The sequence below is a fragment of the Salvia hispanica genome, chromosome 3 (genome assembly GCF_029641045.1).
Source record: "Salvia hispanica isolate PSC_SH4W2 chromosome 3, Shi_PSC_v1, whole genome shotgun sequence".
NCBI classification, from domain to species: domain Eukaryota; kingdom Viridiplantae; phylum Streptophyta; class Magnoliopsida; order Lamiales; family Lamiaceae; genus Salvia; species Salvia hispanica.
Window position 1 is genome coordinate 23,835,380 of NC_142694.1, and position 27,271 is coordinate 23,862,650.

The 27,271-nt window shown below is 39.1% G+C and overlaps 2 protein-coding genes and 1 pseudogene across 2 annotated transcripts; 2 read left to right on the forward strand and 1 right to left on the reverse strand.

Annotated features, from left to right (window-relative positions):
* The first annotated feature begins 346 nt into the window (after window positions 1-346).
* On the forward strand, window positions 347-1,070 carry LOC125211586 (putative histone H2A.3). The gene is made up of 2 exons (XM_048111448.2): window positions 347-603; window positions 697-1,070. The coding sequence occupies exons 1-2, from the start codon at window positions 415-417 to the stop codon at window positions 910-912; spliced, it is 405 nt and encodes a 134-aa protein (XP_047967405.1). The 5' UTR covers window positions 347-414; the 3' UTR covers window positions 913-1,070.
* Window positions 1,071-5,124: 4,054 nt separating this feature from the next.
* Window positions 5,125-6,245, forward strand: LOC148930404 (uncharacterized; annotated as a pseudogene).
* A 16,188-nt stretch (window positions 6,246-22,433) lies between these two features.
* Window positions 22,434-27,026, reverse strand: LOC148930405 (uncharacterized). Its single transcript, XM_089066852.1, has 6 exons — window positions 26,490-27,026; window positions 25,378-25,843; window positions 24,554-25,298; window positions 24,278-24,474; window positions 23,902-24,137; window positions 22,434-23,794 (listed from the first exon to the last, which is right to left on the reverse strand). Exons 1-6 carry the CDS (start codon window positions 26,652-26,654, stop codon window positions 22,712-22,714), a joined length of 2,892 nt encoding a protein of 963 aa, XP_088922978.1. The 5' UTR covers window positions 26,655-27,026; the 3' UTR covers window positions 22,434-22,711.
* Between the last annotated feature and the right edge of the window lie 245 nt (window positions 27,027-27,271).

Below are 27,271 nucleotides of genomic sequence, written 5' to 3' on the forward strand. Positions count from 1 at the left end.
CTATTTTATTTGTCCCATAATTTTGAAAATCAACTGTAATAAACATTTTATCTCCAGATTTCATGATTTTTACGACTAATTTTCATTATTATGGGAGTAGATCATTATTCGATTGAATATGTATATATAAAAGTTAAACGTATAAATAATGTGATAAACATAAAAGTCACTTAAAATCTAAAAATTGATAAAATTTCAAGATTTACAATTACATAACATAATTTAATAGCCAGCTCGCAATCTGGTCTCCGATCCAGACCGTCCACTGATCATCTTATCAACGGCTGTAACTACGATCCCCGTCTTTAAATCCCATACTTGTCTACTATATAAACACCTAATGCTTTTCAATTTCCCCAACTCTGAGCATTCATTCCATCACCTCTCAAGTTTCTGGCTTTCTGCTGATTTAAAATGGCTGGGCGTGGTAAGACTCTTGGATCCGGAGCGGCCAAGAAAGCCCAATCGCGTAGCAGCAAGGCCGGCCTCCAATTCCCCGTTGGCAGAATTGCCAGATTCCTCAAGGCCGGCAAATACGCCGAGCGTGTCGGCGCCGGCGCTCCCGTTTACCTCGCTGCGGTTCTCGAATACTTGGCTGCTGAGGTGAGTATTGTTTCCATTCAATCGTTTGATTTCATAAATTTAGGGTTTCGATTGGAAAAGTTCAATTTGGGGATTTTTTTTAATTAATTGCAGGTGTTGGAATTGGCTGGAAATGCGGCGAGAGACAACAAAAAGACGAGAATTGTTCCGCGGCACATTCAATTGGCGGTGAGAAATGATGAGGAGTTGAGCAAATTACTTGGTGATGTGACGATTGCGAACGGCGGTGTGATGCCCAATATCCACAACCTCCTTCTACCGAAGAAGGCGGGTGGATCATCAAAGCCCACCGCTGATGATGATGATTAAGCTGTTGGATTTTGATTTTCAGGCCTTGAGTATTTTAGAATTACTTTATTTGATTGTGTTTGTAGTTAGGATGGGAAGATTTGTGCATAACTAGGGATGAATTGGGTGAAAATGTTCTACAGCTAAATTGAAGAAATCAAACCTTCTCTTTTTAGAAAGCTTCCATTTTATACTGCAACTGCCACTATTTAATTTATTTTAACTCAAACATTAAATGAGAGAAGTCTAAAATCCGAAACTTACATTAGTTTGAAATTTTGGCGATTTATTTAATGTATAATCAAAAAAGTATTTCTTTTATTTCAAAAAGGGGAAATAATAATAAAATCGTGTTGGCATATGGGATTATAGTATGGAAGAATTAACATGTAAAATAAGAAAATAAATAAAAATTTAAACATGAAATTTCGTATTCGGGTTGGTTTACCGCCTGAACTGCTGGTTTAGTCCACTGTTTTTGCCCCCAAAACCGGCGGGTTTTGACCTGTTTTGCAGGGCTACGCCTACCACTAGAAAAGCTGCCGCAACCGTCGGAAACCAGCCAGAAACCGGCAGTTTCTAATGAAAACCGCTAGTTTTCTGCACACCTAAACCTGCAAATCTGAAAACCCTAGGACTGGCTAAATATACCGAAATACTGCACTTACCATATCGAAAATACCGATTTTGCGGTATGGTATGATACCTTACCGATATATTTCGCTACGGTAATGGTATAGATTTTCATATACCGTAGTATACTGCATATATAGTACTCCCTCCGTCCCAGATTAAGAGTCACTTTTTGTTATAAAAGTTCGTCCCAATTTAAGAGTCAATTTTAGAATTTTTCATATTTGGTCATACAATTTTACCCCATTCTTCTTCAAATTTACATAAAAAATTGCCATTATTTACATTAAAATAAATCTAAAACAAAAATCAAAAGTCAAAAGGGACCCACCTTCAACAAACTCCACTATCTCACTTCATTTATTATACTCTACCATCTCACTTCATTTATTACACACTACACCATCTCACTTCATTTATTACACACTTCAACTTTTTCTTAAAATCCGAGCCATAACAATAAGTGACTCCAAATGTGGGACGGAAGGAGTATTTGCCAAAAATTTTGGTATATATTGTTTTTATAAATTATATAAAAATTGTTGAAAAGTTAAAATCCCTAACTCTACTTTCACATTTTAGTTCCCATGCCCCCAACCCAAACACACTCAAGCAGAGATGTAAATCCAGTCAACTATAATTTGATTGTTGAAGTTTTGTTGATTTGAATTTTTTGAATAAGATTTGATTATGGTATAATTTTAATGTTTTGAACATTATTTAAATAGGTGATATTTTATTTTATATATTTGGTTATAAAAGAGTACTCCCCTCCGTCCCTGAAAATTTGACATTTATTTCGATTTTCGTCCGTCCCTAAAAAATTGTCACCTTTCACTTTTACCATTTTTAGTAGTGGACCCCATATTCTACTAACTCATTCTCATTCACATTTAATTATAAAACTAATATATAAAAGTATGACCCGCATGCCACTAACTTTTTCAACTCACTTTCTATTACATTTCTTCAAACCCATGTCAGGTCAAATGGTGACAAATTATGGGGACGAAGGGAGTAGGATTTTTTTGGTATGAAACACAGGTATAACGGTATGTCATACTCCCTCCTTTCCTCACAAGATGACTACATTCTTGAGTGGCACGAGATTTTAAGAGGTGTTGTTAGGCGGAGTTAATTAGAGGGGAAAAAGATAGTTGAATATTTTAATGAGGAGCGAGGAGAGAGGATGTTATTTTCAAAATTGGCAAGTAATCATCTTGATTGGGACAAACAAAAAAGGAAAGGTGACCATCTTGAATGGGACGGAGGGAGTACCTTATTTTGGTACATCGTACTCGGTATGCCATACATCATTTCGGTAATACCGAAATACGGTATGATATACCGCATAAACGGTATGGTAATGGTATCAGAAATTATCATACCGAATTCGGTAAGGTATAGATATGACATTTTCTTATACCGCAATTTGCAGTACGATATGCGGTATGACATTCTTGGTGCAGTATACCGTACCGCGCCACCCCTAGAAAAGCCTATAGTATAGGCCGAAATCCTACTTTTTGACTGTTGAACCGGCGGTTCCAGTTTCACAATTTCTTAAACCTGAACCGAACCGTCCGAACCACCAAGCCGTCCCACGATTTGAACCGCCACATCTGGTTCCGGGTTCCGAACCGACGGTTAACCGCTGATACGGTTCAGTTAATGCATGCCTAATTATAGAGGATTGTATTTTCAAAAGGGGGAAATATTAATAAAAAATATTAGCAATTTATTTAATGTAATATGAGGTCCATTACAGAGGATTGTACTTTCTTTTTGTACATGAATCACTTGTATATAGTAATTGCGTATGTAAAATTATTTTATTTCTTTTGTTAAAATGTGAGGTCCATTATAAAAAATGGTAAAATGTGGGAATTGTATAAGATTGTACTTTCTTTTTCTTTTGTACATGAATCACTTAGTACTATATAATTCTATATGTCAAATTGTTTAATTTTTTTTAGTAGAATGTGAGGTCTACTACTAAAAATGGTGAAAAATGAAATGTGACAAAATTTATGAAATAGATAAAAATGAAAATATGTGATAAATTTTCAAGGACAATAGTATATTCGAATTACCCAATTTATTTGACCTCCTATATTGTACCTCCCTCCGACTTAAAATAAAACATTTAGGAATCAGCACGAGATTTTATGTAGTATTATTTTATAAGTTAATGAAGAGAGAGAGTAAAGTAAGAAAGATAAAAAAGTAGAGATAGAATTATTTTTATTTTAGAAAATATTTCATTTAAAATAGGACAACCCAAAAAGAAAAACGTTTTTTCAAATGGGACAGAGATAGTATAACTACACGTTACACACTATTTCTATAAGAACATAAAATGACTTGTGTAATAATATTAAGTAGGGTACAATTTAGCTCTTGTTTTATTTTTTATCATTGCCCGTCATTAGTTAAATGAAAATTACTACTTCGTACTTCTTTCATTTCATATTATTGGAGTTATTTTACAATTTTGATACGTTCCACAGTGGTAAAGTTATTTTCATTTTTGGTAAAACTCAACATCTTTTTTTTACTTACTCATACGGTACTCTCTATTACTTTATGAATCTAGATCAACCCTAAAATGTCAATACAAATCAACAAAAAATGTCAATAAAGATATTAAGGTCAATTTACAATAAATTAGTTGTAACTAACTTTTAAAAAATATCACATAACTTTAAAATGCATATAACTTTCTCGATTTAAATTATTTTTTCGCACATCATATATCAAATTAAAGATAATTTCATTAGAATTCTAACTAAATCTCACTTGCATATGTTCCGACGTCAAAATTTGAAAAAAATTTATTTTATTTTTTAATTTTTTCGTATAGCACAAGTGCCAACATAATATATAAAATATGTGAATATAATACATGTAGAATGTCAATATAAACAATGTGTTAACATTCTCAAAGCATTGTGTTGACATTCTCAAAGCATTATGTTGATATTTTCGAAACACTATATTGACATTTTCATCCAAAAATCCTAATTTGGTTGTTTTTTTTTATCTTTTTCGATTTAATTAATAAAAATAAAAATTACGTGTTGCAAATTGTAGACCACAAGTTTTCTAAAATTCTATGGTCTTAAATTAGTTGTAGTTAGCAATTAAATGATGAGTGAGCAATTGATCACTCCCCGTGATGTTTATATATATATATATATATATATATATATTTAAAAACATGTTATTTAGAGTGACATATCACAAAAAGAAAAATGTGTCACTTAAAATATGACGGAGGGAGTAGTACTTATTAAATGACTTATGTAGAGTAGCTCCTACGCGTCATATGTGACGGAGGGAGTGGTATTTACTTATATAGTGTAGCTCCTATGCAACAATCCGAACTTTCGTACCTTATTATTATTATTATTAGCCTAAAGATAAATAATAAGGATCGCTGCAGCATTCGAAACCTACCCTTCATGATTAGAATAATCGATCTTGGAATGATAAATAATAATTGCTTTCAGGCATAACTAAAAGAGAAATCTAAAATAAAAATTTATAATGTCCGGTATATCCAGCAAAAATCGAACAAATATCCAATTTATACATCGAATGTTCCAAGAATGCTGGTACATCCTCGAGAAAAGCTACGAGCTCGAACCGAGGTTTTCCTACACCAAATTAAACCAATGAGTAAATAAATATCCCAAATAATACAAATAAAAAAAAAATTCTAGACAAATTCGATCCGCTGCAGATTTTCAGCAGACTTTTCTCTGACACAAGAATATTTGGAAGGATAAATGTCAGGCCACTTGCATCTTTACACATATATATACCAATAATCATTTTCATGCCCATCTCATACCAACAATTATCTCCACAAAATTCACCCAATGAAGCAGGAGTAAGCCCATCTCCAACCCATTTACACCAAACCCAAATTCATTTTTCTAGTTCTGTCACATCAAACATTAATTCTACTCAAACCAATTTACACCAAACCCAAACCCAAACCCAAAAGAATATTCCATATTCACCTACTTTTTTACTTTTTCAATCTTACCTACATATTTTTTTAAATTACACATTAACCCCACAACACTTTGTTAATAATTTCACAAATATAATTAAATAATTTAATACAATTTTGTATATATATATATATATATATATATATTTAAATATATTATATATTCAATAAAAAATACACTAACTTGAAATTTAAGATACATTAATAACATTCAAAAATCTGATTCAGAAAGTCAGGCTCATACTTTGCATGGCTCACAAACTTTGTCTTCATTTCCTATGAGCTGTAATGATGGCGAGGAACAAATCCTTGGTGGTTCTTCTTCATCAAGGCCGTGAAGAAGGCTAAACTTAAGAAAAAGCAGTCTGATAACTCAGAATCAATTATCCCTACTCTAGAAAAACAAAATGAGCAATATGCTGCGGGCATGAAACAAGCACACGAAAATATGGCTCTCTTTTTGAAACAACAAAAGAACAACAATGATCTCAAAACTACGAGGGAAGAAAATAAAATCATGGCTATGGACTTGAGCATCATAGTCGATCTTGATAGTCGTGCTTATTTTCAAGCCGAGAAAAGACGCATTTTACAAAAAAGAGCTCAACAACAAGAACAACCAAATGACTATGCCACTGGAACATATTCTTCGTATTTCAATGATATAGGAGGATCCGGTTCGGGTTTACCGGATTATTAGATTATGTTTTTCATTTTGTTATTGTAATTTGTTGTTTATGTTTTTTTAATTTCATTGTAACGTAATTTTCATTTGTAGGACCACTTGTGTTATGTTTTTATTACTAAATATTGTATTATTATTGAATTTATTGTATTATAATATTAAATATTATATTAAATATAATACCAAAAATCATACAAAATAAATAATTAATACTACTAATAATTTATATAAAATAAGATAAATATTAATTAACTTTTTAACTAAATAGTAACCGTGCATCTCCTAGCACAAATAAATACTAGGAGTACATCTGATAACATGAATATAGATACATTAATTAATTAGCATACCTCAAATCTAAACAAATAAATACTCCACCGTCTAAATAATACTCCACATAATAAAAACAGATTTAATTAGCCCAGCCCATTAACAAATTTAAACCTAATTCTCTCTTCAACGCAGTCTTCTTCCCCTTCTCCTTCTTTTGGTTTTCTCTGTATCAGCATCTCCAAATTTTATTCTCAAGTGTTTCAATCATGAATCCTCTTTGCTTTAATTCGAAAATACAAAAGATGAGAAGAGCCAAGTGCAATTTTTAGGAAGTTTAAAAAGTGAAATGCAGTAGCTACTGCTACTGCATCTTTGGTGTATCACTGTTGAGAAACGCAAAATTTGGAGGATATGCGATGCGTTTCGGTGCTGGGTTGGAGGTGATTCTTCCCTCAAATTTGTTGGAAATAGTGTAGCCTTTACACGGGCAACTCTTGCTATTACAAAAGAACCAAAAACTAGAGGTAAATAAAACAAAAGAAATACAATAAAAGAACAAGATGCAAACTATTGTCTTCTTCAAGTCGAGTCGAGGTAACCCTCTCTCCGCAAGACGAGATACGCCCCGGCTAGTGCTCACGGATTGGTGCAACGTCCCCAAAGATGAAATGACTTTCCTCCTATCGAGTTGAAGCACCTCAAACTCGTAGGCTCCGGCGAACTTGAATTGGAGGCGAGAACCGAGCAATGTAGTGCTCCTAAGATGCGAACTAGAATGCTTGAGCTTAGAGAGAAGAGAGAATGATTGTTGGTGTGTTCTCATCTCTCAAAACCACACCTATTTATAGGATAGGGGAGCCTACATGAAAGGTCTTGGTATTAAGGCACTCCATAAACATTTTGGAGGTTACACCATATGAAAGGCCAAAGGCCTAGCCTTTAGGAATTTCCCACATGTTACATGTTTTCCTACAATCCCCCACATTGGTTAGAGCGCCGCAAGCTCAAACCAACACCAGACACAAATGCATGTAAGCAGACTCTTTGCTCAGTTCTCGAGAAACGATACTGTCTTTGGAAAGGTAACTTGTGGTTTTGAACCTTCCATAGTCAACACTATCGGACATACCGGCGGGCTAGTGGACGCGATGCCTTGAACTATTCCTCCTTGGTGTATGCCTAGTCAATAGCATCAACACAATATTGTTTCAACTCCATCAGTTCTCACGTTTGTGTCCGTTTTGGCCGTGGAACACCTCTTTGGAATTCATAAGTGACTCACACACGCGAAGCGGCCCCACTTCTCACTTACATAGGTGATTCTTTCATGAGTATCCTGCCATACTTCATCTCCCTGAGATTTCAAGAATCATTAAAAGTCAAAAGACTTAACCTCTTATCACGTGCAGGTTACAACACTCAATGCTTTCTGAAGAATTGGCGAAGATTAAAATCTTCTGAGTGTTACAACTAGATTTGTATAGCTTTGTTTCCCATTGAACCAATTCAATGGGATCTCCAATCGTATGGTTGGGTTACCACTATACTCATCTTTTAAGATGTGGTTTTCAGTCCCATTCCTTTTAGCAGTTTATGCATTTGATCACGGTTTAAACCTTTTGTTAATGGATCCGCTATGTTATCCACTGACTTAACATAGTCAACTGCGATAACACCACTTGTGATCAACTGCCTTACGGTATTATGTCTACGACGAATGGTCGAGACTTACCATTATAGAAGCCACTTTGTGCTCTACCTATAGCTGCTTTGCTATCACAGTGTATCACTACTGTGGGCACTGGCTTCTTCCAACATGGAATACATTCTAGGAAATTTCTGAGCCACTCGGCTTCTTCCCCTGCTTTATCCAATGCGATAAACTCGGATTCCATGGTGGAGCGAGCAATACACGTCTGTTTCGTTGACTTCCACGAAACAACACCACCCCCCACAGTGAACACATACCCACTCGTTGAAAATGAGTCTTTAGAATCAGAGATCCAATTTGCGTCACAATACCCTTCAAGTACTTGGGGATATCTTGTGTAGTGCAGTCCAAAGTCAATAGTGTACTTCAAGTATCTCAAAACTCTGCACAGAGCTTTCCAATGTTCCTTGCTTGGATTGCTCGTGAATCGGCTCAACTTGTTCACCGTACAGGCAAGATCTGGTCTAGTACAGTTCGTGATAAACATCAGACTTCCTATGACCTTTGCATACTCTTCTTGAGCAACAGGCTCACCCATATTCTTGCTTAGATGGACATTGAGCTCCAAGGGAGTCTTTGCTGGCTTACAATTAAACGAGTTGAATTTCTTAAGCATTTTCTCAACATAATGAGATTGCGTTAAGGCAATTCCCTCATTAGTCCTCAAAATTTTGATTCCGAGAATCACATCAGCTAGACCCATATCTTTCATATCGAAATTTCTTTTCAACATGTTTTTTGTCTCGTTAATAATGGCACTATTGCTGCCCATTATCACACTCGTTGATAGTGAATCCATTTGACAACATCACATTGTCGAACTTCAAGTGCCATTGCAACGGCGCTTGCTTCAATCCATAAAGAGACTTTACCAATTTGCATACCTTGCGTTCTTGCCCGGGCACAACAAACCCTTCAGGTTGCTCCATGTATATCTCTTCTTCCAAATCACCATTCAGGAATGCAGTTTTCACATCCATTTGGTGAATCTCAAGATTGTGCAACGCAGCAATCGCAAGAAGCACCCGGATGGAAGCTATTCTCGTAACAGGTGAGTAAGTATCAAAGAAGTCATGCCCTTCTTTCTGCTTGAAGCCTTTCACCACTAGGCGAGCTTTGTACTTATCTACAGTACCATCTGGTTTATATTTCTTTTTCAGAATCCACTTGCATCCTAAGGCCTTACAACCTTCCGGCAAGTCTACTAACACCCATGTGTTATTTAGCATGATGGATTCCATTTCACTGTTGATAGCTTCTAGCCACCACACTGCGTCTAGGCCAGACAGTGCTTCTGATAGTGACTTTGGTTCACCATCCAACATAAAAGTTATGAAGTCTGGACCAAAATTCTTAGGAACTCTAACTCTTTTACCACGTCTTGGTTCTACATCCTCGGGACTTGTCCTCGTCACTTTTGGAGAATTAGAACTAGTGGTTTCATCCATCATTCTTTCACTAGAATGATCATCTTGTTTCTTGCAAGGAAACACATTCTCAAAGAATACAGCATTCCTTGACTCAATTATTTTCCCTTCAGCTACATCAGGTATAGCTGACTTATGAACTAAGAAGCGACATGCGCTACTGTTCAATGCATATCCAATAAAGATACAATCGACTGTTTTAGGGCCAATCGCAACTTGTTTTGGAGGCGGCACTTGTACCTTTGCTAAACACCCCCACAATTTGAGGTATGTATATGAAGGTTTCTTTCCCTTCCACAATTCATAAGGAGTCACGTCCCTATTTTTGAGTGGAATCTTGTTGAAGATGTAATTTGCGGTTAGCAAAGCTTCCCCCCACATGTTCTGGGGTAAACCTGAATTAATCAACAGAGCATTCATCATCTCTTTCAGTGTTCGATTTTTGCGTTCAGCAACACCATTCGACTGAGGAGAATATGGAGCCGTGGTTTGGTGAATTATACCACTGGCATGACATAATTCTGCAAACGGTGCCACATATTTACCACCTCTATCACTTCGAACACACTTAATTCGACAATTAAGTTGATTTTCGGCTTCATTTTTGAAGTCTTTAAACGCTTCAATTGCCTTATCTTTACTTCTTAATAAGTAAATATAACAATACCTTGTGCAATCATCAATGAATGTGATGAAATACTTTTTACCACCTCTAGTTTGCACAAATTTTAAATCACATATATCTGTATGGATCAACTCTAGAGGTTTGGTGCTCCGTTCTACCGAGTGTAACGGCAGCTTGGTCATTTTTGCTTCAACACAAACTTCACATTTCTTTTGTGAATTAAATTCATCAACTTTTAGTAAATCAAGATTTACTAATCTTTTTATAGCATTTAGATTCACATGTCCTAATCTACAATGCCATAAATCGACGCACTCAAGCAAGTAAGACGAAGAAGCATTCTTATTATCATTCACTTGATTCGGTACACGGCCAGTGGCCATTACATTAAGTTTGAACAAGCCATTGGAAAGATAACCTTTTCCAAGGAAAGTACCAAACTTGGATAACATAAACTTGTCAGAATCAAACACTAGCTTAAAGCCATGACTAACAAGCAAACTACCAGAAACAAGATTTTTGCGGATGTCTGGGACATGCAGCACATCCTTCAGCTTTAGCTCACGACCAGATGTCATTAAGAGCTTCACTTCTCCCATCCCAACGACTTCAGACGAGTCTTGGTTTCGCATGTGGAGCTTCTTCCATTCTACTTGCTTGTAGGTCGAAAATTGGCTACGATCAGAGCACACATGCACAGTAGCTCCGGTGTCAACAAACCAAGCCTTCGGATTGTCAACATGGTTCACTTCAGAAACCACAGCAGCCAAGTCATCATCGTTGAAGTCTCTCTCGACCATGTTAGCACTCTTCTTGAATTTCATCCTTTTAGGCTTTCGGCAGTCCTTCGCCATGTGGCCCGGGCTTATCACAGTTGAAGCAGTTGCCTTCAAACTTTCGGACAGCAGCTACCTTCCCCTTGCCCTTGTCATTTTCCCTTGGGCGGGGACGCTTAGAAGATCCTCCCTTCTCCATCAGATTTGCCTTGGCATGTTCAGGCCCTCCTGACTTCTGATGGTACCGCCTATTATCCTCTTCTACACGAAGACGGACAATCAGGTCTTCTGGCTTCATCTCCTTTCTCTTGTGCTTTAGATAGTTCTTGAAATCTGTCCAGCACGGAGGAAGCTTCTCGATCATTGATGCAACAACAAACTGGTCTGGCAAGGCCATCCTTTCAGCATGGACATCATGGATAATGATTTGCAATTCTTCAGCTTGCTCTACCACAGAGCGAGAGTCCACCATCATGTAGTCCAGAAATTTTGCGACTACAAATTTCTTTGTACCGGCGTCCTCGACGCGATACTTCTTGTCAAGAGCCTCCCACAAAGCTTTGGAGGTCTTAGCCCCGGCAAAGATGGAATAGAGACTATCCCCCAAGCCGTTCAAGATATAGTTCTTGCACAAGAAATCTCCTTGATGCCAAACATCATAGGTAGCCCGGACATTAATGTCCGTCTCCTCCTCCGGTACAGTTGGAGCATCCTCCTTGAGGAAATTAGCAACACACAACGTAGTTAGGTAAAACAACATCTTTTGTTGCCAACGCTTGAAATCCAAGCCCTTGAATTTTTCAGGCTTATCAGCTTGAGCCATGACCCTTGAGGTCGAAACAGGTGCCATTGTTGAGGAGCCAGCTGCAGCAGAAGATGATCCAAAGATGTTGTTTCCGTTCCCTCCAGCTTCGGTCGACATGATGATGGCAAGAGTACACTATCTCGTCTTGCGATTGTTGGAAATAGTGTAGCCTTTACACGGGCAACTCTTGCTATTACAAAAGAACCAAAAACTAGAGGTAAATAAAACAAAAGAAATACAATAAAAGAACAAGATGCAAACTATTGTCTTCTTCAAGTCGAGTCGAGGTAACCCTCTCTCCGCAAGACGAGATACGCCCCGGCTAGTGCTCACGGATTGGCGCAACGTCCCCAAAGATGAAACGACTTTCCTCCTACCGAGTAGAAGCACCTCAAACTCGTAGGCTCCGGCGAACTTGAATTGGAGGCGAGAACCGAGCAATGTAGTGCTCCTAAGATGCGAACTAGAATGCTTGAGGTTAGAGAGAAGAGAGAATGATTGTTGGTGTGTTCTCATCTCTCAAAACCACACCTATTTATAGGATAGGGGAGCCTACATGAAAGGTCTTGGTATTAAGGCACTCCATAAACATTTTGGAGGTTACACCATATGAAAGGCCAAAGGCCTAGCCTTTAGGAATTTCCCACATGCTACATGTTTTCCTACAAAATTTTCGTTATGCAGTATAGGTTGGAGATGCCCTAAGAGGCAATCCAACGAGACCCTTTATGAAAAAGAGACAAAGGCCGCAAATCTTTTTCACATCCCAAAGGTGAGTACCATAAAATACCTCACTTTTATTTCACATCTTGCAACATATGCATATAGGCATGTAGAACAAGCCTCTTCTCGATTAATATAGTACACATAACTATCCAAAAACATGAGATAACAACTTCTTCACAAGATACTAGGACTTATCTTAGATTAGAACTATGAATATGCCGGAGACACCTGTCACCTCCGGAAGTGGGCCCGGAACCCGTCGCCGACGAGGACAGCCCCACACTCCAAACCCATCACTGATTTCACCCTTTACAAATCTACAAGTTGAAGCAACAAAGCTTTTATATCCAAGATTAAATCTTTATAAATAAAACAAAGAAGAAAAGTGATAAAAATTGGCCTACCTTACCTCACGGAGAACGGCGAGGCGGCGGTAGTGGTGTTGGGCGAGGAGGCAGCGCCGCGAGAGAGAAAGAAAGGGAGAGAGGGCAGCGGCGGACCGAGCGAGAGAGAAGGGAGATCGGTGGTGCATGACGGCGGTGCGCCGCCGCGCTCACTGCAGCTGTGGCGGTGGCGTAGGGCCGAGAGGGAGAAAGAAAAGAGAGAAGGAGAGAGGAAGAAAGAAGAGGAAAGGAGAAGATGATGGAAGGGAGGGAGCTGAAACTCTAATTTAGAGAAGAGGTTCCCTATTTTGTGCATTTGGGGAAGAAGGTGAATAGTGATTTAGTGAGAGGGAGATAGAGAGACGATAAGTGTTGGTGTTGTGATTTGTGGCTGAGCTTAGCACCGGAGGTCCATGCAACGTAGGGTAAGGGAGCATGCAGCAGATAATGTGTATCAACGAGTTAGTTAGGAGAGCTAGCCGTTTGTGGTCTAGTTCTTTACGGTTATAACTGAAGGAGTGAACGATCATTCACTTTGTATAGAGGAATATAAATGTGTAGCTATTCTAGAGTGTGTTCAGTTGTAACAAGATTTCATCATCACCAATCAATAAACTCTCTTTTACTCTCGGTATCTTGTGTGTGAAAAACCTTCTTCAACCCCTAAAATTCCCAGCTTAGTCTTCGTTCGAGTTCATCCTTTAGATTCAACAATTGGCGCCGTCCGGTGGGAAATAAATAAATCAACGATTCGCAACGATGGCAGCTCGACTTGAAGCAGAAAAATTCACGGGGAAGAATGATTATGGCTTATGGAAAATGAAGATGAGGGCAATCTTGATACAACAAGGTCTTGCAGCGGTCTTACTACGGCGGAGGCAGAGGAGAAAGGAAAGGCGCAGGTGCTCGATGAAAAGGCTCAATCGAAGCTTGAGGAGATGCAGCTGAAGGCTCACAGTGCCGTAATTCTATGTCTTGGCGACAAGGTTTTACGTGAGGTGCAAGCCGAGACCACAGCGGCTGCAATCTTGAAGAAGTTAGATGAAGTCTACATGGCAAAATCTCTGGCCAACCGTCTCTATATGAAAAGGAGGCTCTATTCCTATAGCTTCGCCGAAGATAAGTCCATCGTTGAGCAGTTGGAGGACTTCGGAAAATCTATTGATAATCTTGAATCCGTCGATGTCAAGATCAGCGATGAAGATAAGGCGATCTTGGTGCTAAATGCTTTGCCGAGCTCATATGATCAAATGAGGGACGCGATTCTTTATGGCCGTGATAAGCCTATTACATTGGCCAAAGTTCATTCAGCTCTCATGGCAAAGGAGCTTCAAAAGGGGTCCATGAAACGCTCGGATCCACAACCGGAGTCTCTTAACATCAAGAAGTTCCATAAGAAGAAGTTTAAGAAGAAGGCAGAGGATTCGAAGCCTGATGTATCTGGAGTGAAGGAAACCCGTTTTTGCCATTGGTGCAAGAAGCCGGAGCATTTAAAGAGGGATTGTTATGCTTGGAAGAGAAAGCATGCCTCTGAAACACAATCCCATAGTAATGTGATCAGTAGTGATGGTGATGAAGCAGCTGAGATAATGAATGTTATGGATAGAAGTGATAGAAATTCTTGGATCATGGATTCAGGATGTTCTTTTCATATGTGTCCCAATAGGGATTGGTTCTTGGACATTGTGGAGTGTGAGGGGTCAGTTTGGGGAATAACAACACTTGTAGCATCAAGGGAATTGGGAGAATCAAGCTCAGAATGCATGATGGCTCGATTAGAATTCTCAGTGATGCTAGGCTCATTCCAGAGGTGAAGAGAAACCACATCTCCCTAGGAACTCTTGAAAGGAAAGGCTATTTGTTTATCTCAGAAGGTGGAGAGATGAGAGTTTGTAAAGGCCAGGAGGTGAAGATGTTGGCCAAGAGGATGAGGAGTCTCTACTACTTGCAGGCTACTGCCATTGCTGGGGAAGTTCATGCTGTGGAAAAGGTGGACTCCAGAAGCTGGCATCTGAAGCTGGGACATCCAGCAGAGGGAACTATGAAGGCTCTCATCAAAAGGGGACTGATCAGTGTCAGTAGTGTGAGAAAATGGATCCATGTGAGGATTTCCTGCTGGGAAAAGCAAGGAAACTACCCTTCCCATCAGGTAAACATACCTCAACCTCTCCACTTGATTACATTCATTCAGACTTGTGGGGACCTGCACAAGTGAAGAGTTTGGGTGGAGGAAGGTACTACATGTCTATAATTGATGACTTTTCTAGGAAGGTGTGGGTATATGTCTTAAAAGAAAAGTCAGAGGCCTTTAATGTTTTCAAAGTATGGTGTAAGGAGATGGAGACTGAGAAAGGTAAGAATCCGAAAGTGCTAAGAACAGACCATGGTCTGGAGTATTTGTCTAAAGAGTTGGATGGTTTTTTTGCTGAGAAAGATATCAAACGACACAAGATTGTACCAGCTAACCCCCATCAAAACGGGGTAGCAGAGATGATGAACAAGACATTGCTTGAGAGGGTCAGATGCCTGCTATCTTCTTCTGGAGTTGGTAAAAAATTTTAGGCAGAGGTTGTCAGTACAGCAGCCTATCTCCTAAATAAATGGCCATCTTCTGGGATTGGTGGTTGCATACAAGATGAAAGGTGGCATGGAACAATACCAGACTACTCAAGGCTGAAGCCTTTTGGGTGTAAAGTTTTTGCTCATTAGAAACAAGGGAAGCTCAATCCCAAAGCTGTTCAGTGAATCATGCTTGGTCATACGCTCAGATTTTGCACTATTTTAAGGCTATTATTTGGTCCGTTTTTTATGTCAAAGTCACTCTACACGTCCATTATTTGCATATTTTGTCTATTTTGGTATTTTGACGTGTTTTGTGAGAAATGTGCATAAATGAGCCGAAAAAGGGAGCCAAAATGCCAAGTTTGGGAATCTGGAGTCAGACGGCGACCGGCGACCGCCGCGGATGTGTGCGGCGACCGCCGGCGCCCGGCGGGCAGATCAATGCAGCGGTCCGCCTCGGAAAAATGTGCTTGGAAGAGAAGTCTCGTCTGGCGACCGCCGGAAGATGTGTGGCGGTCCGCCGCCGAGGGAACAGACTCTCTGGACTCCAACGCGGCGACCGCCGGCCAAAGTGCGGCGGCCCGCCGGAGAAAAGCGGCGAATCCGAGAAGCCCTAGATTTGCGCCCAGTTTTACCATATTTTGGAGATTTTTTTCCTTCTACAACAAGGCATGGCTTTTCCCTATAAATAAGGCCTCAAGCTTCATCAAAAAGAGAGAACTTCTACTTGCAAAATACTTCATAGAGATCAAGACCTAAAGTACTTCATTGGTGCAAGGAGTTGGAGAAGGATTTCAAGAACATCAAGAACGACAAGGATTCAACCCACGGGTTTTATTTGCTTTAGTTTTATGTTCAAATTGTCTTCCCTTCAATCTATGTTTTTAGCTTATTCAATTATGTGTAACTAAACTCATAGGATTCTAGGGATGTGTTAGTAACGACTTTGGGTATACAAATTCCTTTTTCTATCTAATATCCGTTTTGTTTTTACTTTGTTTCCTCCCTAAGTAGTTCTGATGCTACATGATTGAGTGACACAATCGTGTATGATTTAATATAACTTGCTTCATAACTGTGACAGAGTTTTTGCGAGTTAGATTCACTTAGTAGACACTACAGTTAGCTTCCCTTAAAACGGCACTGTTAATTGAGAGTGAGGACTTTTCAAGGGTCTTAGGAGCTTTTTGGAGTTACGTGTTAGGATTGACAACCCTAATCTTGTAATCAACATTTGTATCGCATGAGCATAAGCAAGGTGACTCGTCCTTTCAAAGTATAAACTGTGCTAGGGTATTGTAGTTGGAATTTTGTATAACCATAACTGTGAACACACATCCCTAGGATTCCCTTATCTCTATCGTCTTTCTCTGTGTTTTATTCGCTTTTTAGTTGGTCTATGCTTTCTATTGTTTTTAGTTTTTCAAAAGTTTTCAAAACCCAATTGTTTTTCCAGATAGTATTTGAGTCTTAGTATATGATAGACACTTTGTGTTAGTCTTCCCCGTGTTTGATATCTGGTACTAACCTTTAGCTATACTATATATACTCTGTATACTTGCAGGTTTATTTAGTGCTAATAAAAAGTGCATCACTTGGGTATCCAAAGGGTGTGAAAGGCTATAGATTGTGGTACATTGAGCCTGGGAAGGAAAGGGTTTTGATAAGCAGGGATGTAGTCTTTATTGAGGACAAAATGCCTCTTCTTCTGAGGAAATCTGCAGAGGATAGAGATACTCCAGCAGCTTGCACCCAACTTGGTTTCAGCTGGATACTGAGGTGAGTCTCATTCAAGGTCAGGAGCCTGCTGAGAGTGTAGATGCTGGCTTGAGGGAGAATGATGAAACTCAGCAGCATCAACATCCACCACAAGACTACCAGATTGGCAGGGATAGGCCCAGAAGAACCAATGTTAAGCCACCTTCAAGGTTCAATGACTATGAGATGATGTTCTATGCTCTTCATGTTGCTGAGCAAATAGAGCTTGCAGAGCCAAGTTCTTATACAGAGAAGGAGCAATGGATTAAGGCTATGAGAGATGAGATTGACTCTTTGCTTAGCAATAAGACCTGGATCATAGTAACAAAGGCTAAGTTCAGAAAGGTTATTGGCTGCAAGTGGGTGTTCAAGAAGAAGTATGAGGTTGGACAAACACAGAAAGTCAGATACAAGGCAAGGCTAGCAGCAAAGGGTTTTAATCAAGAAGAGGGGGGTGGATTTTAATGAAGTCTACTCACCAGTTGTGAAGCATAATTCCATCTGAGTATTATTGGCAATTGCAGCTAAGAAAGATTGGGAACTAGAGCAGCTAGATGTTAAAACAGCATTCCTAAACGGAGATCTAGAGGAGACCATTTATATGGCACAGCCTGAGGGCTTTGAGGTTCCTGGAAGTGAGCATAAGGTGTGTATGCTGAAAAAAAATATATATGGCCTAAAGCAGAGCAGCAAGCAGTGGTATCTCAAGTTTGGAGAAAGTCTTGCAAAGCTGGGGTTTAAAAGATCACTATATGACAACTGTGTTTTGGTGAAGAATCAGAAAGGCAAGGCCCCTACCTATGTACTATCTACTGCTCTATGTGGACGATATGTTAATCTCTGGAGCTGATGCAGAAGAGATTAAGATGGTGAAGGCTCATTTGAAATCAGATTTTGAAATGAAAGATCTGGGCATTGCCAAAAGAATCCTTGGGATGGATATAGTCAGGGACAGGAGCAATAAGAAGTTATGGCTATTCCAAACTGACTACATTGAGAAGACCCTAAGGAGGTTCAAGGTTGAGAATATGAGAGCTACATCAACTCCATTAGCAAGTCATTTCAAGCTAAAAAGGATTCAAGAGGAGGAAAGTGTTGCAGAAAGGAGAGAGATGGAGCTGGTTCCTTACTCCAATATTGTTGGCAGCCTGATGTACATGATGATATGCATAGGGCCAGACATAGCCATGCTCTCAGCACAACAAGTAGATACATGGCTAAGTTTGGCAGACAGCATTGGAACGCTTTGAAATGGACATTGAGATATCTTAAAGGAGCTGGAAAGTTGGCTATACTCTTTGCAAATGAAGGTGAAGCAGATGAGGAGCCATTAGTTGGATTTTGTGACTCCGACTATGCAGCAAACCTTGATACAAAGAGATCACAGACTGGATACATCTTTACCTTGTTTGGTTCTGCTGTGTGCTGGAAGTCTAGTTTGCAAAATGTAGTTGCTCTATCAACAACTGAGGCAGAGTATATGGCACTGACTTCAGTAGTTAAGGAGAGTAAATGGCTGCTTGGATTAATATCAGAGTTTGAGATTGAGCAAAAGGCACTGCAGTGGGGCTTTGTGTTTAGCTAGACATCAGATGTTTCACGAGAGGAGCAAGCACATTGACGTGCGTCTACACTTCATTAGGGATGAGGTGGAGAATGGCAGAGTTAAGTTTGTGAAGATAGACACCGCGCACAATCCCGCAGATATGCTCACCAAACCATTGAGCAAAGAAAAATTTGAATACTGCTGCAGGCTTGTGAATTTGCTTGCGATCAATTTCTGACCGTTGCCACGTCTCAGCCAAGGTGGAGATTGTTGTGATTTGTGGCCGAGCTTAGCACCGGAGGTCCATGCAACATAGGGTAAGGGAGCATGCAACAAATAATGTGTATCAGAGAGTTAGTTAGGAGAACTAGCCGTTTGTGGTCTAGTTCTTTACAGTTATAACTGAAGGAGTGAACGATCATTCACTTTGTATAGAGGAATATAAATGTGTAGCTATTCTAGAGTGTGTTCAGTTGTAACAAGAATTCATCATTACCAATCAATAAACTCTCTTTTACTCTCGGTATCTTGTGTGTGAAAAACCTTCTTCAACCCCTAAAATTCCCAGCTTAGTCTTCGTTCGAGTTCATCCTTTAGATTCAACAGTTGGGAGAGAGGGATATGTGGGATGATTTAATCCTAGGATTGAGGCTCTTTTCTTAATAGTTGGGCAACTGATTTAATGAGAATTGGGTCAAAATTTGGGGCTTGTGGGTTAGCTCCATGGAATTTACAGTAGGCTATAATTAATTAATTACTAGGCCAAGACTCTTACGAGAACAAAAAGACTTGTTGATCGGCTGGAATTAATTTCTAAGGGACTTTGGGCCTAAGAATTAAAAGGTTAGGCAAGATAATTAGTTGAGATCCGAGTTGTTAGAGTTTTACATAAATTTGTAGTAATGTATGGGGTATCAATTTTAGCCGAAGCCCGAAAATAATAGAAGAAGAAATGTCAAATAATATATGAGTTTTAGAAATTTCTTAAGGATAAGATAAGAAAAGAGAATTAATTAGGAGGCATGCATTCCTATTAATTAAGGAAATTAAACTAACGAGGTGAGCTTTCTTATACTAAAAATACAAATTATATTTTATGAAAACTCGAACACATGTTCGTGACTTTTAAAGATGTTGTCTTGACATAAATGTTTTGTGTATGATGTCTATCTGTTGGCTAAGGCCAAGTGAATTATGAATGTTGATATATAAGTCGAATTCGGGTCCCAGTGAGGGTGGTGTCCCCACTCGGACTAGTGTACACGGGATACCTCTGACTGTGAACGGACGACAGAGAAGGTGACCGTGGAAGGTGGCCACCTTCCTATCACAAGGATACCTCTGACATGTTGGGCAGAGAAGGTGACCGTATGAGAACACCATCTCAGCGGCACAGGGATACCTCTGACCTGTTGGGCAGAGAAGGTGACCGTATGAGAATACCATCTCAGCGGCACAAGATGATCAGATATGGCTAAGTACAAAAAAATGGTACCAATGTGAGTATTTTAGTATCTTTCAATAAAACCCCTGAGTGTTACTGTGATGATGGCTTGACAATATTTTCAAATGTATATGTGTATTTTTCGGCAATGTGTTCACTGAGTACTTTTGTACTCAGCCCTGCATATATTTCTAAATATGCAGGTTAATCGGTGACGACGAGGGGCGATGTTGAGCCGGATGGCGAATGTGTTTCAGTTTGATAAATGCTTGGATGCATCGTGTCACCATACACGATGTCATTCTCTCTTGACTCTTCCGTTGCAATGTAAATAATGAGCTTATATTCTTTTGTATTACACACTCTGATATATTTTTCCAGTTATTCCAATTTAATTTCGTTCATTCCAGTTTTGTCGAGATTCCCCTTTCTTCCCCGCTTCCTTAATCCTCCCCTAGTCACGATAAACCGCGTTTGCTATCCTTAGCAAAGTGCGGTCGTGACATCCTATGCATCATATGTATACTCCGTGTATGTGTAGTGACAAAATGCAAACCTATATATTGTACAAACTCCAAACTATGATTTATACCGTTAGAAAATATCACCAGATGGTTAAAATACATCAATAGAAAATGTCAACACAGTTTCAACACATTTTTAACACAGCATCAACCATTGACATTGTGTTGACATTTTCTGTTGATATAATTTTGTCATCTGTTGACATTCTCTAACGATTCATATCATAGTTTGAAGTTTCTACCATATTTAGAGTTTTCATTTGATCACATTCCTATATAATCAAATGCAAACTCTAAATATTGTACAAACTATGATCTGGACCGTTAGAAAATGTCAACAGATGACAAAATAATAGCAACAGAAAATGTCAACACAGTGTCAATGATTGATGCTGTGTTGATATTTTCTATTGCTACTATTTTATCATCTGTTGATATTTTTTAATGGTTCAGATCATAGTTTGGAGTTTGTAAAATATATTTTTTTAAAAACCGATATTGATATTATTATTCGTACTAGTATAAATTATTGATAAAATTGAGATTAATGTATAATTTAGATAAACTATATATGTATGATGGAAAAAATATAAAAGATGTTCTTGCTCAAGCAGCATACAAATAGGAGTATAAAAACAAACTCATGTAACGAATAGCTTTTTCTCATTAAAATGGGAATATAAGATTTTTACAAGGTGCTCTAATCATACTTTTATAGTATATACCCTAATACTCTCTCCGTCCCGCTTTAGCAGTCCCATTGACTTTTCTGCCATCTTTTTGTAAAAATAATAAAAAATAGTTAAAGTGGAGAAATGATAATGTAAGAGACACAATAATATAGATAAGACTCTTCTCTATATTATTCTCTCTCTTAATTTACCATTTCACCTCTTTAACTATTTTTTATCATTTTTATAAAAAGAAGGCAGAAAAGTCAATGAGACTGCTAAAGCGGGACGGAGGGAGTAATTAATAACATCACCTTGGTTTAATAAAAAAAATGGGGTGACTTAGTGTTGATTAATAGATCATACGTTTCATAAGAGAGGTTATATGACCGATTAGGTTGTAAATGTATGTCTGCAATTGTCATGAATTGAATTATAATCAAATTACTTTATGATGTACAATAAACAATAACTGAAGCCTACATAATTCGCACAATTTATTTGAATTTCTTGGATACACATACATCACCTTGTCAAGATGGAAAAATGTGTTAATCTCAGGCCTCTTGGCATGATGGTCTTAGTGGACTCGAACATGAGATTTTTGGCCTTAGGATTAATTATTCACCAAGAGAAAATTTGGAGACACTACTCCATCCGCCCACCATTAAAGGTATAAAGTAAAGAGATTAAATTTTAAAATTTTGCATCTTAATAAAACAATCTTGTTACATTTTCCATTAAGTATCTATATTCGAATGAATACATACTAGTAATAAATAAATTTTTGCTACAAATAACTTATGAAATCTTGGTCTATGACAAATCTTGATTTTGTAGTTTTATGTTAAGTCTTAAACGCTCACTTGTACTTGCAAAGAAGAAGAAGATTAGGAAAAGGAATACATAGAATAACAAGACAATCAGTGATGATTTGAAATTGGAATCATATATGTGTATGAACAAAGGAGCTACCTGTGACTATGTCTAGTAATCTAATAGAAGCACAACAAGAATTACAACACAGAAAGTTACAAGGGAAGATAATACATAATTTTCCTACACTTTTCAAAAATCATCTATGCCCTAATCAAAGAAGAGATGCTACTATATTCACTTAGACCCCTGCTTGCTTGAGGCCAATGTATAGGGTTGCATTAAACTAAGATGAGGCTTACTTACACTTGATTTTTTTATTTATTTTTTTCCTGATTTTACTACCATCAGTCCTTATCCTCCTCGTCTTCGTCTCAACTATCCGGTTGTCTACTAGGAATTAGGCTATCAATTAGATCCTCGTTCACTGTTGATGCACTAGTAGGATTCTCTACTTTCCAAGTTGATGTGTCTGGCTTGTCCTTTTCTTCCGAACTCGAATCATCTGAACTATCAGGACGCGTATTAGGCACGGTTGCGACTGCAGGAGATTGTTTTTGAGCTGCAGCAACTTGATGATCTTTGGAAGTTGATGTATCCTCCTCTGAACTTGAATCGTCCGACTCATCTGAATCATCAGAACTATCCTCTTTAGGCTTTTGCTCCTCTTTAGGCTTCGCCTCCTCTTTAGGCTTCTCTTCCGCTTTAGGCTTTGCCTCCGCTTTAGGCTTCTCTACCTTTGGCTTTGCTGGTGTGGCTTTAACTTCAAGGCAAACCTTATCTAGTATCACAAGAAAATCGCGAACGACTGAGAATAATCGCAACCCTTCATCCACCTTCCCTGAACCTCCATGAAAGTAATCTGCAGTGCTCTTGATGAGGGCGGTTATTCGTTTCTCTTCCTCTAGCAACCACTTGACATTAGCCTCAGAATTCTCCACAAAAGACCTCAACGTCTCTTGAAACCCCTTGTCTTCTTCCTCTATGGTCTTCATCTCCGTGTTGAGGAAATCGCGTGCTTTAACAAGTGCATAGCCGAGCCTTCCAACTGTCCCGGTTATGTTATTAATATCTAAAACTGCAGCTCTCTTCACACTCTCAAGATCATTCCCAAGACGTGACACGGCCTGAAGACCGAGGCTCCTTAAATTCTCATCCGTGTCTATGTCAGAACCAATGTCAAAATCTTCAGACACGATGCTGGACATGCTTCGCGCCTCTCTTTCTGCTCGAGCAGCTCTTATGCCTTCCCCTCGGATTATTTCTTGGACGACAAAATGCAGCAATGTGGTTTTTCCGTCTAATCCTTTCACATCCGCTAACTTTAGAAGCGTGTCAAGCTTAAACGCTTGGGCACCACCGCGAAACGTGCCACTGTTCATGCGATTTCCTGTTTTAAGAACTGCCTCAAGAAGTTTGAGAAAGAGTCTGTTTTTCTGCAGTTCTGTGCTAGCAGCCTGCAACATTCGGAGAAGTTATACGATTTTGGATACTATAACACTGATGTACATCCAGATGTACAATGCATTCATAGTTGATGAGCAATGACAGATCAGTAGCTTACCTCCAAGACGACGAAAGAGTCTTTTAGTGACGCTGATTCCTCCTCAAGGACACTCATGAAAGAAAGACATTCTAGCCTCTTAAACGCGAATGGAATATCAACCATGACCTTTAGAAAGCGTTCGGCAGGGCCTAGCTGCATCGGGTCACCCGTGAAAAGTCGCAGTTTTAGTTCTTCTTCAGAAGTAGGCGCCATCTTTAACAACGTCTGAATAAGTTCTACAGGAAGCTCATTACCTACAAACTCGAAACAAGAAGGATATAAAATCTCTAGATAGTTTACCACAACAAAGAAACTGCCAATACGTGAAAAATGTTCTATATCCTTCACTGAAATCCCTTGTGCAAATGAACAGAAACAAGGGTGGAAAAACAACCTTCTTCAAGGGCATCACGGACTTCTTCTGTAGTCACGCCTAATGCTTTGATCAGAATTGACAGATTCTGAGCCTTCTTGGCTTCAATTATTTGAATGTACTTAGGAGCCTCTTGGGAAGCGTCTTTCTTCATCCCAAGCTTGTTTTTACCTGCAGGGGCGTATCCGAATAGGGTTTCGATCATCTCTTCATTGAACCTGTTGACAGAATCATTATGTGTCAAACAACTTCACATAAAACGCCATTTGAATAACTGAAAAACCATCAACAACTTACTGGAATGATCCTTCTTTGATCTGACTCCAAACCATTGAATCATCAGCACTAGCATTCACCTTGTCCCAGAAGAAAGGCTTCAGCTTCGTCTTAGACTCGCCTATGTCAAGATCTCCCTCGGATGAGCTGGGTCCATGATGTGCACCCCTAGGAGGTCTCACCCCAGGAGCCCGTGGAGGACCACCTACACCAGGAGGCGGTGGAGGTCCTCCCCTGGGTGGAGGTGGTCCCGGAGGACGTGGACCACCAGGAGCTCTAGGGGGTGGCGGTGCTCCAGGAGGCAGGGGTGCTGGTGCCATTGCTCCTGGTGGCCTCGGTGTACTGAGAGCTGCTGCGGAAAGTGGTGGAGGTGTTGAAGCCGGGGGCAGGGGAGACCCTGAGCTAACTAGGCTGGCAGGCATTTTCCTCCCAGGAGGCGGCTTTAGAGGCGGAAATATAGGTGTCGCCCCTTCAGTGGAGTTGGCAGCGCCATCAGCAGAAGTTCCAAGAGGCTTCTCTTTTTTGGAAATGCTTGAGTTAGCCAGTGTAAGTGCATCATTCAGAGAATGTGAGCTGTTGAGCGAACGTTCTTCGTTCACACCATTCGACTGCATAAATAAGGTTCCACTACTTCTGCTATGGCTCAAACTTCCCATAGACCGCGATTCCAAGTGTAAGTTGCCGCTACTCTTGGTATGCCCGAGGCTGTTGCCAAGCTTTTCTTCGTTTGTTGACGTTCCTAGAGTCAATGACTTCCGCGAAGAGGCTAAAGAATTGAGGAAACAAGCATGAATGAGAAGGCAAGCAGTAAAGATGAGTTGGACAAGAAAAAAGACGGTATCTACCGGAGGAATTGTCACTTAAGGTCAAGCTGAGGAGAGGTTTCACATCGTTCCGCCCTGCTGCAAAGCTACTCGCGTAGCAGATATAATACAGCAGGATACAAACGATAATGGTCAGGGCTGCAGTTACCCCGATAGCAAGCATGATGGTTGGGAATGGATCAGCTTGCTCTCCGGATTTCTCTGCCAACTCACGCCTTCTGGTAGAAGACGGTAAAGATCCCAAGTACTTTGTATCCACACCAGTGACAGGAAGCACGAGGTTTTTATCCCGTAAGCAATCTACGAGGATTTTCTTAATCTGAGAGCACATGACATTGCGAGCATCCTGCGTCTTCATTCTGGATGATCCACCATAAAGTTCTTCACGGCTAACTGACCTCTCCTTCATCATACATGACTCAAAATCCTGCAATGTTTTCTTGGCATTCGATAGCTCGTTACCACAGTCCGTCCGTAGTGATTCAGCCTACAGCAAGAATCCTTCATATTATGCTATTGTTACAAAGATCAAACAACTATCAATATTGTCCAAAAAATGTGGAAAACTATAATTAACTTCCATTCAATATCAAGTAAAAGTTGAAAAGGCGCCATCCTTGAGCTTATAACGAGAATGAGTGCATCTACATACATAGCTGGTTGAAATAGGACAAGATTTACAAATTACACAGCAGGAGGAGATATAGCTTGAAAACCTTCGTTTCAGAAGTAAACAGAGAACAAACAATCTCATCCATTAATCGTTAAAGTATTCATTCATAGACAACGTTCATGTGAAGGGGCATTCGGGAAGGAAAAAAATCAACAATAAATTTCGACAAAGCAAACTTCGATACAAAAAAAACATGATACTTGAAACATACACTCTAGAAGCAGCAAAGAATTCATAAAACAACACAACATAGTATTATTCAATGGGTTCTTGAAGCATAAAACTACAAAATGAGATACAGTATTGCAATAAAACGATATAAACAGCAAGTTTGTGAATGCTAAAACATACTTAAACAAATGAAAGCTGATGAATAACAACCACTAACATAACAAATTATCAACAAGAAAGCAAAATGAATCTCTGTGACATAAAAGGTGAAGTGAAGAAGGGTTATTACCATCTCCTGATTGATCTCTCCTGCATCCATCAAATAAGCAAGTAAGGATTCTTGATCCTCCCTCTCCCTTATGCTCTCCACACCCATCACCGCGGTAAACGAAAGAACGAACACAAACGCCATATATGTAAAACCTCCTCTTATAATTATCATTTGAAACCTCATTTTCCCTATTTAGCAAAATGCTTCTCATTGCATTACACCAAATTCATCTCCCCTCCTTCAAAGATCGAATTTTTAATCCTTTTCACCAAGAATGTAGGCTCAACACCTTAGCAATTCCCCCAAAATTATGCATAAAAGATGATATGATCAACAATCTTGAATCCCTTCTAGGTGAATCGAAGAAGGAATTTTGGTGAGGTGTGGGGCTTGTGTGATGATCCACCAGATGGGATTGAAACATTAACATTTACGAATTGTTTTGACTTGTTCAAGAAAAGAAGAAGAAGAAGAAGGATAGCGTCGAAAGGCGTCAGACCAAATCTGACAAAATTTTGGTGTTTTTTCTTGTTTGTGAGTTTCTGGTGTACAAATTTTTGTTGATTTAATTTGCTGTTTTTAGACTCTGCAGCCACCTTATCATATTTCCTAGCGGGTTTCAAATTCAATGCGTGATCGATTAAATTTCATATGTATGCGTATGTTTATATTAATATAATAATAATGCCTTTCTCATAATTTGAAAACTTATATATAAGAGGACATTATTAGAATGTAGTAGTAGCAGTATATTTAAAAAAAAAAACTCCTACTAGTTTATTCTGTTAGGACATAATCTC